The sequence below is a fragment of the Phalacrocorax carbo genome, chromosome 12, assembly GCF_963921805.1.
Source record: "Phalacrocorax carbo chromosome 12, bPhaCar2.1, whole genome shotgun sequence".
NCBI lineage: Eukaryota > Metazoa > Chordata > Aves > Suliformes > Phalacrocoracidae > Phalacrocorax > Phalacrocorax carbo.
Window position 1 is genome coordinate 10,296,723 of NC_087524.1, and position 13,711 is coordinate 10,310,433.

General features: G+C 40.7%; 1 protein-coding gene across 1 annotated transcript in view; it reads left to right on the forward strand.

Moving 5' to 3' along the window:
• Positions 1–13,711, forward strand: part of SORCS3 (sortilin related VPS10 domain containing receptor 3) — a 317,833-nt gene that overhangs the window by 169,982 nt on the left and 134,140 nt on the right. The window contains exon 4 of the mRNA XM_064464110.1: positions 8,944–9,102. Coding sequence (XP_064320180.1) covers positions 8,944–9,102 — 159 coding nt within the window. The remainder of the gene's footprint in view (positions 1–8,943; positions 9,103–13,711) is intronic.

The window sequence follows — 13,711 nt, forward strand, 5'->3', positions numbered from 1 at the left end:
TCTGATGATCTGGGGGGAGCTGGAGAATGTGCACCTGAAAACAAGAGTATAATGGAGTAACCTTGGGTAAACTCTGCCTTGCTGTGACAATGAAAGGGTTTTACAACCAAGCATGTGGCTGTTGCCAATCAGTCACTCTTTGCCAGGTCAAACACATGCTTTTTGGATGGCTTCCATCCCTACTGGCACCTGAAATTTAACAAGCAAATGCTTGCTGTGCCTTGTAATTAAAAGTGAAAAGTACATGTGTCCAGTGCCAAAAAGACAAGAGAAAATGGGGGGGCATGTTGTTCTGACCTGCTTAGCAGTAAAAAAAAGATGGGATGTTCTGCTTTGTTGGGTCTAGTACTCTAGTACGATGGCTTATTCCAGTCCTGTGCATGCAAATTGGATCCAGCCTGGGATTTGGCATTGTGGGCAGGTTAGGATGGCAGCCTTAGAGTATCTGACTTCTTTTCCCAGCTCTGATTTTGCCTAAGCCTTACAGCCATGATATATTTTATTTTCCCACCTGTGGAAGAGGATGGCAGAGTGGTTTTACTTGAGGGGCTTTTGCTCTGTATCCAATTTAGCCTTGATTTGCTCCTGATCCTCAGGGCATCCTGCAAGGTGCATCTGTGCCCTTATGCAGCTGCTGGAGGTGGTAATTAAATGAAGTGCTCTCTCCATAGGGGATGAGGTGTGTGAGCTTGGAATTCTGCAAAGTGTTTTGTTCTGGTATGGCAGGTATGGCTGCAATGCCAAGAACCTGTTTTAATATTGTACAAATCTGAACAATTAATTGTAATTGTAATCTGGATATAATTAGATATGAGAGAAAATAGAAGTCAGAAAGATTAACCAGGGTTATTCACTGTAAACAAGCATGGTGGGCTGATGTGCATTTCCTTAGAGAAGGCAAGGTGGTGCTAGTCCTCATTTGATGTGCTTTTACTAATCTTTTTTCTCAGTTAGTCATGTAAGATATCTCTCCTATGGATTTTCAAACATTCTTTTGCGACTGAACTGCTCTACCTGAGACTCCCCAAAGTCTTTCTGGCACCTCCATCCTTTTTAATCTTTACAAGAAGCAAATGAAAGAATTACTGAGATGCTGTAATCTTAAATGTGTTCTCTTCCCTTGACTGAGCCAACTGTATGTAGCACATACGTACTGGGTCTATATATTGCAACTGCATGTTTAGTATCTGAGTGTAATACCAGTATCTCATGCACGTAGATTATTCATCCTCATAGGCCAGACTTATGCTCCCTTGAACTACTAGTTCCAAGTTCTGTTGAGACAAAGCACATATTGGGTTGGTTGTAGCTAAAACCTTAGTTTTATTTCCTACAGTACCAGGATTCTGCTGAGGGGCTTTTCAAGTTAACAGTGAACCTGGGGTGCTTGATCTTGGTGATTGGTGAGGAGTATGTGCTCTCCGGACAGCAGATTTATACTTGCATCATTTCTGATTGATGAAATGGTCTTGATACCTATGCAGAATATTGTTGTGGTACAATTTACAAAGCTTATGAAGAAACTCACTCTCAATTTTGAAGATGAGCTGTCTAAATATGTTTAACAAAGGGGCAGCAGATTAATTACATATTGCATTTCAGAAAAGGATTTGATATTCATAAAAATGAACAAGCACCCCAGAGATGTCCTCTTTTGTGTTGCAGTATCACCAGAAGACCCTGCTGGTTTAGGCTGAAAGAACCCCAAACCTTTTCATTTTATAGCTTATTACTTTCTATGTCGTAATGGTCCCCTTCTTTCACGTACCCTCTACAAAAGACAAAATGTTCTACAAACACATAGGACCCACACGTAACTTGAAGAGCAAGATGTGCTCTGATCATTCTCTCTCCATGCTGGAAAGATGGGGAACCTACAGATGGGGTCCCCCTGACATTAATGTCAGAGATCTATGCTGTTTTCTCAAACCAGCTTACTGGAGTAGAGAGCTACAGCCTCCAGCACAGCTGGAGGAGTCTATGGAGGAGGTTCTTCAAAGGAGTTGGATGCTTACAGAAACAGCAATTGACATCTGGAAAGATCAGAGTCAAGCGATGGGGTTCTGCAGAGTAGAGGTTGGTTTGTAATTACAGAGAATTCCTGATGGGAAGGAAGTTCTGGGGAGAGGTTAGCACGAAATGCCTGAAAGGTCTTGAGAGAGCTATTTGGTTCTTTGGTCATGGTACGTATAATGCAGACCCAATGCAAAAGTCTCAGGAAACTATTTCATTGCTCAGTTTCTATGGGTGTCTGACTCATTTTTCATTATCCAATAATAAATACAGTAGTGAAAGTCACCTTTAACGCTTAAAGATTGCTTGGATTTTATGGGATTGTATTGAAGTGAGTGCCAAGGTATAAAAGCCTTATGGTTGAGGTACTTTTATAACACATGCTTCATAAACCCTTATAAAGTGAGTGCAGTGCACTTCATCCTTTAAGATTACAGCATTATGGTTCTGAGAGATGGTGATCTAGTGCTATATTCATTAATTAAATCTGTTATTAATGTTAAATTTTGGGCAATAAGAAGTGAAGTTACAAGAAGTTGAAATGGAGTAGGTCCAGACAATATATCACTTAGGAGGGCTCAGTGCACCTTTACTGCTTGACTGATACCCACAGGTTATCCTTAACAGTAAGGAAGTTTTTGAGCTATGTGAAGCAGGTCTGGGCTACTCTGTAACACAAGGGACTACAATGACTGTCATCTTTTTGGGATGCAAAGCTAGTAATTATGTGGAAGCTGTTGCCCCCTTCATGGCTGTCTTGTTTACCTTCCCAGAGAGCAGATGTCTCAATCCTCATGGCTGCTGATCACTAAGTAACGGGGTGGGTTGCTTTATTTGTATGTAAATAAATAGGATTTCTCTCTAGAGCAGATTTTTATCACTGCCATCTTTTCTTGTCTGACTGATATGCTGGTCTTGGTGACTGGAAAGTAGAAATTGTCTTCCTTTTCTCCTGATTATTGCAGGAGTCAGTGTACCTACAGGGCAGTGAGCAGGGATCTAGCCATTTCTGAACATCTGTAAAACTTTGTGTAAAGTCAAGGTGTGTTTTCTAAAGAAGTGCAAATCATGCAAAGATATTTTTAGTTTAATACTGATTTTTATGAGTGTTGCTTTTGCTGGTAAGTAGACAGTTACTTGTGACAACAATACATTTTTGTCTCACAGGGGTTTGGGCTGATTTAATTAAACTGAATTTTAAAAATTGAACTGACACGTGGTGAGGAAAGAAGAAAAAAGGATGGGATTTTATTTGCAATGAGTTGCATCTGTCCTCTGTGGGATTGGCATAGAAGGGTTTCGGGCATGCTGTGTAGCCACGTTCTAAGAGGTTAAGGTTGTATAAATACCTCTGAGGGCATCCTTTAGCCTTCAGGGCAAGTAAATTGCAGTAATGATGTAGGAGAGAGGAGGAATGGGAGAGGAATGAATAACCAAATATTTGCCAGTGAGAAATTTCGGATGGTCAAACATTTAATCTAAAATGCTTCAGCAATAAAAAATTACTTTTCCCATAAGAGAGTTCCAAACTATTCACATTGAAGATACTTGTGATGAACCGATATTTTGAAAGAAAATTATTTTTGTATCTTTATGACTTTAAATGTAATTTGATTTTGGTTTTTCAGTTTCAAAAGGAGAAAAGGACACCATAAGTCCAAACAAATCAAAAATTCTCTTGTTTGCATTGACATTTCAGCATAAATTGTTGGAATTTTTGGCTTTTTAAACTCAAAACTAATATGGAACTTTGTTGGGAAGTAAGCTTAGCTCCAGAGGTCTTGTGGGACGATACAATCCTTTAAATGTTTTAAATCAAAATGGGAAAGAAAAAAAAAAGAGCTTTTTTTCCTTTTTAAAATCAGATTTATGTTTTCTTGTTTTTGACATAGATGTAGCCTGGCTTTAGGAAGGACCTAAAGTTATTCTGGGAAGGACCTAAAGTGCTTCTTAGTTGAGGGTTTAGTGGGAGGAGTCCAAAAAAAAAACCCAGCAAAACTTTTCCTAGCTTTTCCATGTGTAAGCTGAGCACATTTGATACGGAATTCATTATGAAGCTGTAAACACGAAACCTTAACTTTCTGTTTTTGCAGCAGTGTTTGTGGCAGAGCTGTCTTTTCAGTTGCAGAAGAGGACAATGCAGTGCTACAGAGCAAATTGCTAATACTTTGCTAAGGAGCTGGGTTTCTTTTGTAACTATGGAGACTTGGGCGGTTTGTAGGTGGATTTTTTTAAACTGTTTTGTTTATTTCTTTTTAGAATAGCACTTTATATAGGCGAATAAGGATGTGAATGAATGAGAATGTGACTAGGACCTCTGAAAAGGACCGCTTATGAAAAGCACATTAAAATGAAGAGGAAAATCAGAAGGCAGTACACAATGGTTTAATGCTATCTACTTATTTCTGGGAGGAAAGGACATTTATTTTGTACCTGTCTTCTGTATTCATTTACTGGGATGCTTCCTGCTAATGTAGCTCAGTGGTACTACTGCTACAGATATTGTACCTATAAAACTTCTCCATGCTGATTTAAAGAGATGGGCTTTAGTAATTTACAGTGAAAATTTATGTTGGCTGAGAAAAATAAAAGGCTCCAATGAAAGCTAAAATTAATAGAAATGCCTTTTATGTGGCACGTTGTTTTGGTTTTTGTCCACAGATAGTTTATTAAAAGATTCAGCTGTGTACAAAACAGATCTCTGTTGTGCTGGGATAACACAGAATCAGGGAGCAGGAGTGGTGATAAAGCTTTTGAATCTGATGCTATGGATACAGGTAATATGATGGGGGGAGGTGAGGGTAGTTGCTCTTGGGAGCAGAAAAGGAAGGATAGCAATGGTGTGCCAAGCGGGCCTGGTAAAGTGCGGGGAGAGCTGTGAAGGGTGCCGAGAGAAGAACTGAGTGCCAGGCTATAGGGGTCTTTGGCATAACTGCAGTAGGCAGATTCAGGCAGAGATGAGTTCAGGCTACCTGTAGCTCCAAGCCAGCAGAGTTTGGGCACGTTGTAGTGCAGTGCCCATGAGAAGTGTGATAGCTCATTACTGGTGTGGTGTGATCAATATTCCAGATCACAGTCATCTTTGTGCCTGGCTACCTTGGAGCAGAGGAAGAAGAGTGTGTCACCATCTTGACTCATCCACCTGGACATAGCCTATGTGAAACCAATACTGAGGAAAGTGCGTCGACCCAGTGACACACCTGTGATTTTAAACAGGGTAGCAGGAACTCAGATTCTTAGTTACAAATCCTGCCTTAGTTTTTATTATATTAGCCCCATCAGAGGGCATGCTGTTTTAGTCTATTTGTGCTGTGATGTGGTGTCACTTTCCTTCCTCCCCACTTCTGCATTTGTTCAGAGCTCTTTTAAGGGTCCTACACACTCTCCAACAAATCTGAGTGTCTCTTAGCTACTTCTGTGGTTTGTGTACCAAATACATCATGCCAGGTACAGGTACAACTCCTCCTCTCCTTGTTCTTTCTGCCTGCAGCCTCTACTTCTTGTTTCCTGGGATAAACCCCCTTGAAATATTCAGAGCTGGATGTGTTTCCTGATCATGTGCTAAAGATCCCAGTCTGTACATCGTAGTTTATGTTGTTCCTGCAAGGTGGCCTCTCTGAAACATCTTCCGTGTATGTGCTTCCCCTGCTGGTGTCTGGTGTTCTGGTGAACTGGAGTTCATTCAGAACAGCTCTGTATGTATCATCATTGCCCCCAAAGCTCCTGCTTTGAAGGAGATACCCTACCTACCAGACAGGTCTCTTCCTCTGCATTCATATCCTAAGGAGCTACCTGAAGTTCAGTATGATTTTCAGCCTGGTTTGTTTTGTCTGGTGCTTGCCATTCATTGTCCACCGAATTTTGGAGGTCAGGCTATAGCCTCTAGAGGAAAAGCTATGTAGTATAAATCACCTCATCTCAAGTATGTTTTCAAGGACTTACCCTTAGCAGTAACCGATACTGCCTCCCCTTCCCCTCTCCACTTAAACTAGAGGAGGCAGCAACTGAAAATAATATTTTTAATATATGTCTGTGTGTATATATGTATTCTAGAATGTAGCAAAGTGAAATGTAATTTCCGTTTTAATAAAGGCTGCCATTTAATTTAATATTATAGAAAATTATTTGCTCTTAAAAACCTATATATTATGTTTGACAACTCTCTGGTGCTCTTTTGCTATTCTTTAAGGAAATTATAAATGGCAACACAGGGTGCTGGCCGAAATGATCATTCTGACTAGAGTTTATTTATTGGCTCTTAATGAAAACTGATTAATCTAAATCACTGCTGGGGTGTATCCTTCACCCTGGTGCCACAATGAGACGTGGCAGTTTCAGACCTCTGACAAGCGCCCTGCTATTTCCCCTGCCAAAAGTTGTCTCCTCCCCCTATAGCTTCCACCACTAAAAAGACAAAAAAAATAAAAAAAACCTAAAGCCCAGTGTCTCCCATTCTTCTGCTTCTGCTTGCCACATGACAAAACTGTAAACCAGTCCTACTTGCATGACTGGTGATGGCCTCTTGTTTTTCCACACTGATTGAGCCTCCTGGTTCTTCCATCGGCTTTGTGTAGGATCCGCCTTGCCTGGCAGGGTGGATGACAACAGAAATATTGGGTGTGTTCTTTTCTCCATTTGAAGACCGGGGAGTTGATATCAGAACTGGGTGAAGGGGGTGGGCGACTAATGTGATGGCACTTACAGCAAGGTATGACCAGTGTTAGACTCTTCCAGCTTTCCCTCTAGCTGTTAATTTTCCTAGCTTGATGGTTTTACTTTTTGATCTTGCAACTACTGTTATGCTTCCAGAGGAACAAATTGCCTGGCTTTGTGAACTGTCTGGTGGAAACCTCACCTTTTCTGTCTCATCTGACCTGTTTCTTGAGCTATTCACCCAAGTGTTGCAGATCGTGTGTGAAAGGGCAGAGTGGATGTTTTGTGTGCGTACCACAACAAGTCTATGCAACTGTTAGCTGTCTTGTGCTCCTTATGAGGGCAGAACTCTAACTGTGACCATTTAATATACAGCATTATTAACTTTGTAACCTTCTGCGATGTCAGGTGGAAAATCTTTTTATTCCTGAAGTATCTTTCCCTTCAAATGTGAGATCTCTCTGGAATACCTTGTTACACTGACAATCTTACATCCTTCTTCATTCTGCAGATGCAAGCGATTTTTACTAAAATGTGTTACAGTTCTCTGCCTGGCACAGGCAATATGCTTTAGATGAACAGGGCTATACTTGGGGGATAAAATGTCTTTGAAATCTAAGTCACCAGTGACAGAAAAAGTATCTTGAAATAGTGGGTAAACCTTTCTTGCTTGGAGCAAAATTAAATGCATATTTTGATCTGATTAAAAAGAAGAAATGTGCCAAAGCTTCCTGCTAAGTGGAAGCCATAGGGACCTATTCTCAAGACTAATTCCCAGGGAGTCAGTTGCCTGTGGGGATGTTTCTCATTTCCCATGCTGTGCACCAGAGCACAATGCCAGTGCACTTTTTCAGGACTTGTGGTGTGGTTTTCAGTGGGAACAGGTCGAGATTGCTTTATGAGGCTGGTAAGTGGTGTATGTGAGGGATGTTGAAGGAGCTTAGAGCTCCAGCTGGATTCATACAGGTGGCTTCGCCCTGGGACAACATTCAGTTTTGAAGGCCTTTTTAATTTCTTAATGGAAAAGATCAGAAACCATTTGTGTTATATTCACTTTCCCTTTGTGACTTCATGGAGCTAATGAGCTGCTTAAGATTAAACAAGCACCGAATTATTTTGCTTGAACAAGGTCTAACATAACAGGGGTCTTACCATTCCTTGTAACTGATTTTTGCTGCCAAAATTAATGTGTTTCCCTATTGTAGTCTTAAAGCTGAAGCTCTGTGAAGTTGGATAAGGAAAGTTATTGTGGACATGAGTGTAACAAAACTGCAACTGATCTCAGCTAGCTGATCATCCTATAACTAGCTAAAAAAGGCAGTTTCTGGATCTGTTTTCGTGCTGAAAGGCAGTTTCTATGTTTCAGCAACTGTATCAATAACCTGCTGTGTTTAGCTCAGCTCTAATTTATTTCCCACTGTTTGCCTTTATTTTATGGTACTGGCATTTGCTTTAATGTAATGTCATTTTCTCCAGATGTTAATAAGATGGTGTTAATGTTTCCACAACATTTTTCTTGATAACATTTATGCAGAGCATGCCATCTGATAATGTGGAATCAACCCATTTTAAAGTATTGGTAATAATTTTCTAATTAAAATTAGAGGCTCAGAAGCGTTTTCCTCCCTGTACAAATTGAGGTCATACACTTTCCCGCACTGGGGAAAATTATGTGTTCACTGAGTGAATGAATGTCTCCTACCGTATAAATTGGAAGCATGATATATGAGATCATGTATCAATGTTTGTGCACACACACACAGACTATTTTCAGATGCCAGTGGCTGATCCAGGTAGGCATTCTGTGTTTCCACTGAGGCGATGCTCTCATTTGTAGCTCTGCAAGCTGCTGAATAATGAGCCTTAAGTCTCAGGAGTGCCCTGCTGTGTACTTCTGGAGAGAGTGTTCCACATTTGGGAAGAGAGGTGGTAGACTGGAAAGGGACCAGGTAAGCCTGGCGTGGCTGTCTGAAGCTGCTATACCCAACCAAAATCAGCTTCAGTATCAACACAGCATTTTTCATTCTTGCTGGGCTTTCTGAATTTATCTGAATAAAAATAAAATGAAAAACAGGACTCACTGAATGAATTGCCAGATAAAATGGAAATGAAACACCAAAAAAACCCACCGTATTTGGGAAACCCTATGGGCTGTTACACTGTTGAGCAACGTTCTGACTACATCTAATAGGAATCAATGCTGTATGATCTCACTTTTAAATGATGTTCAGTTTCGCTTTTCCAATAGCAGTCTTTTTCTTCCACTTTTCAATTTAGATCATGCTTCTTAGTGATCCAGAGATTGAGAGCAGCATCCTCATCAGCTCTGATGAAGGGGCTACCTACCAGAAATACCGTCTGAACTTCTATATCCAGAGCTTGCTGTTCCACCCCAAGCAGGAGGAGTGGATCTTGGCCTACAGTCTGGATCAAAAGGTGAGCAATTGATTTCATCTTTCAATGATTCTTGAGCCAGGTATTGAAGGGGATATTGTCTAGAACAACACACTTCCAGAGATGGTAAAGAAATTATGGTGTGCTTTGCACACCTTGCAGGCTTAAATGTGCTCAAAACCACCCAGTGACTCCACAGCAAGCTTGCTAAGGTAGTAGAGTTATGCAGTGATCACGATGGGTATGGAAACTTTAGTAGTGGTGATGGTATGAAAGATGAAAAGAATCTGAGATCTGACATGACATATGGAGCTGTTCTAAAACTCTATTGATTTGTAGGCCTTGGTGATTGCTGAGCTGTCTTTGAGAATCAAGCGCTCAGGCTGAGTTGGTCCGTAACAGCTGGCTGTTGCACGTGAAGGGGTGCTCTTTCTGCTTGCAAACTGAACTCAGTTATCTGGAAATGAGTCAGCACCAACAGATGACAAATTCCTCTGCGCCACTTTTAAGTCACTTTGCGGTGCCTTCTGTTAGTAAGACAACTCTTAAGTCTCTTACTTTGTCCTTAGCAAGCCTGCTCTTACTCATCGGCCTTGAAAGATGCTGAGCAATGCGGGTGCAATGTGACTTGTAAAGTGTTGTGGATACAGGGTGTATGCTTCAGTTCTGGAACAGCAGTCCCCACTACAGCCTAAAGCTGAGACATAGACTGGATGATCAAGTTACCAATTTTAGAAAGCTTAAAACTTGCCAAGCTTTTATCTTTCATCTCTTCCATTTCTGTTGCCCATAGACTCTGGAAAGTAAAAACATGCTGAATAGCCACTTTAAGTTTTTTGTCAAGTGTGTGTGTGTTCTGGGTGGGATTTTCAATTCCTACCTTCATTTTTGAAGTTTTCTAAACTAGTCAGTCTCACATCCTTGTTTTAAGGACAATACACCCAAAATATTGTGCCTTTTGGATTTGACAGAATTTCCTTTGAAACGTTAGTGCAAGTCTTTACCCAAGTTGTTACTGAGAGTATAATCAAATAACCTACTACCACTGAACTTCCCAATGTAACCTTTCCATCCGCTTGTTAACAGAATGCTATGGCAGGCACCAGGTGGTTTGCTGCTATGCTGCTGCTGATGTTTGAGTGACATTTGCAAGCACAAAGCTATTGTAAATACACCCCTTTCATAGTATCAAGTCCTTACTGTATGAAGGAGTTAGTCAAATGTCAAATAGTTTTGTACACTCAGATGTTCAGTGTAACAGGGATTTTGAAGTAGGCTAGAAAGACCAATCTATTTATTTGATGTCATGGAATGGTTTGATACCACTTTTAAACTGGAGGCAAAGATTTTAAGTGGTACTGGTGCTTGTACAAAGACAGCCTTGAAAGAAACAGACATCTGATGAGGTGCTCATGGATGTGAGAAGCCAGATATGACATGCTGAGTATGCGTTTGCAGACGCTCAGCTGTACTGAGTGCAGAGCATCTGTTCTTGGGTTGAAACGCTGTACTTCTATTTCTAGTGCTTTGTAGTCTTTTTGTGACATGTTAGTCACTGGAAGGAGAAATACAAAGTATACACACGCACTTGATTGTGAGGTTGTAACAGTGCTCCCCTGGTCCAGTTCAGCAGTAGTGGCTCAGGAGAATTTTGCTTCTGCCTCTTCAAACTAATGCATCTGAGTGCCCACCTCAGCTGTTCCCTTCTGCTCAGAAGAGAGCCGAGGAAAATAAACTGTGAGTTAGAAACACCCTGAGGCTGCTTGCATGTTTTCCCAGGAACTGAACAAATTTGTCCACAAAGAGCAAAGATGAGGTGCTCTGTAACTTGTTGGTCAAATGGAAATGGAGCAATGTGAAGTTCAGGCTTTGCCTTTATGCCTGCCTTTGCATTCAAGGCCACTCATGATGCTTTTCTTCAGTGGTCAGCAAGATGGCCTCAAGTGCTGGTTGGAAGTTCATCCTTGAGTGGAACCATGGACACAGTGCTTTTCCCAGCTGAAGCATTTAACATAATCCAGGTATAGATTGTACTCAGCCACATCTTGTCTTAGGGCTGTAAAAGAATTGTCACTCTTGCTCAGGATCATGCAGCTTCACTGCAGTTACTGTTGACACTGAGATAATGGGCAATGCTGTTAGAACGCAAAGGCAGTGCTATAGATTGTGGCAGCAGTGCTGTGTGAAGTCTCCAGATGAAGTCTTCTGAGAGGCCAATGTAATACGTTCCTGCCTGCCAGGGGACGGGAGTACTGCTACAGCTGAATGGGAACCAGAAGCCAGCCAGGACCTTCTCTTAGATGGGGGTTTGGCCAATGACAAGAATAAAGTGTCTTCTAGGCTAAAAATCCTTAATCCTTAAGTAGTTTCATCAGGTCTTGTGCACCTGCAGAAGACACTTGTGGTTGTTCTCTTCTCTTCTCCACTAGAAGCCAGATCTGGATTTCACACCTTCCCACACTGCTATACCATGCCCTTTCTCCTAGCTGTGATCGTGGGATCACATCAGTGGCAATGATCATGTGATCTCTGCTGCTGACTGGAACAAAGGTATCAAGAGCTCCTAAAATAAGTGGCTAGAGAGGCTGCAGTAGTGCTCTGCAGTTGTGAAACTATCCAAAGAGATGCCGTGCTGTTGTCAGGGCTAATTCTCCAACTGGAGCCTGGTTCGCCAGTACTTCTCTGTCCTTTGCTTTTGTGCCCGTTTCCCTCTGAGGCAGCAGGAAGCCATCTGGCACAAAATAGGTGGTGCTGGATCAAATAGTGCTTGCTTTCTCACCTCATGTGTCCTGGTTTTCAGGATACAATTGCTCTGAAACACTTTTGATGTAAATGTATGAAAGGGCAATAAAACAGAAAGTTTATCATTAGCCGGTAACCTGCAGGTAATATTAATTGACAGATACTGTGACAAGGAAGGTGCTGACGAAAGTCAGTGGTTTGCTGTATGCTCAGTGGTGCAGCCGCTCCTACAGTGGGAGACCATAATCTTCTACCTCTCTAAGCTTTAAAAGTGTGTTTGACCTTTAAAGTCTATTTGTAATGACTACTTTAGAGGCAGATTTTAAAATGCAAGTAACTCTGAAAGCAAATAAAATACAGGCAATTTGACACCCAGCACTAGGAACTGTTAAGGGAAGATCTAATCCATCCTCACATAACTGTGAATATGTAAACAAGTCTGCAAATTTAATTTCTTAGATTAAAAAATATCTTTCAGATTAATATTTATTTTATTATTTTTCTTTCAATTGAAATAATAATATGGTATTGTAAGCAAGCTGCGGTCAACTTGGAAATCAGTGAGAATGATGAATCTGAAAATCCATTTTGCCTCATATGTTGTTCCACACAGTAAAATGAAATATCAACAGTTAGTGCCCTACAAATAATTGATTTGATCACTGCCTAGATCAAAACAGCCTAAGTTTTTTTTATATAAAAATAGAAAACAATATTAAAGTTTTCGTGCAAAATAAAAATAGTCCATGTTTTGGATCTTTGGATCTGTTAGAATATTTTCCTCCGAGTTCTTCTCACCTACAGTTCCATGGCTGATTCAAGCCTCTTTTAAAATCATTCTTTTATCCTAAGTATCCCTCCATTTTTTCAAGCTAACATCTACACATTTGACAACAATATTAGGCTGTTTATCCAGTTGATTAAAAACCACCCAACCAACTAAAAAATCCCAAGACATTTTGAATTCTGTTCTCTAATGGAATTAATGTCCTTTCCAGGTTGGTGTTTCAGAAGGGTATTTGCTATTCTAAGACAGTAGTGAATAAATGGAATAATGCAGAAATCTGTGACACCCTTGTGAAACTACAGTCTTTACATGTCCCCTGCAGTTTGACAGAGGCCAAGTGATAACTGTTTTCAGAATATGGTACCCCAGTTAGTTTTTTACCCATCTAATAGTAAACTCCTACAGTCTTTTAGCTTGCTTAGGAGAATGCTATGAGACCTCAGATCAAATTTATGTATCCATGATATTTGAGGCTTCTCCTCTCTTTCCTGAGGAAGTGATACCTTCCTGTAGTAATATTATAGTTGTGAATTTTCTCAGACAGACACTGTTATGCCATTATTACGTGTAATTTTGATCATAAGTTTATGCTTCCAGCTTCTCCTGCTGGCTCTGTCTTACTCTCAGCCTTGATGTTCAGGTGTTGCAGGATGGTCTGCAGATAGATTTATTGTTGTTCTCACTGTTCTTCCTGTAGCATTGTTGTTGAATAACCCCACTGCCCTAGCTTGTCCCATGCACAGTTCTGTTTTTATACCTACATATGGACTTCTGCTACGAGTCTCATATGATTCTAGTTTAAAACCCAAGCCTCACAACAATCTTATGTCCAAAAATGACCTTCCACTTCTTGAAGAGAAGGAGCCCATCTCTTCTCAACAGAACTTCTTGAAATATTACTTCATAGCTGAGAAAACCAAAGGCTTTCTGACAATGTTATCTCTTCCATTAACTGAAATAATTGAATACAGCATCATTTCAGTCCCCAAATCTTTCATTACCACTCCCACATGGGTATTGTCCTGCTTTTTCCTGACTGGGTATATTCCCAGGAGCAAGGGAGAAGATTCATTGAGAGGGATGGAGCTCAGCAGGCTTTCTGAAAGATGTTGTACTGTGTGG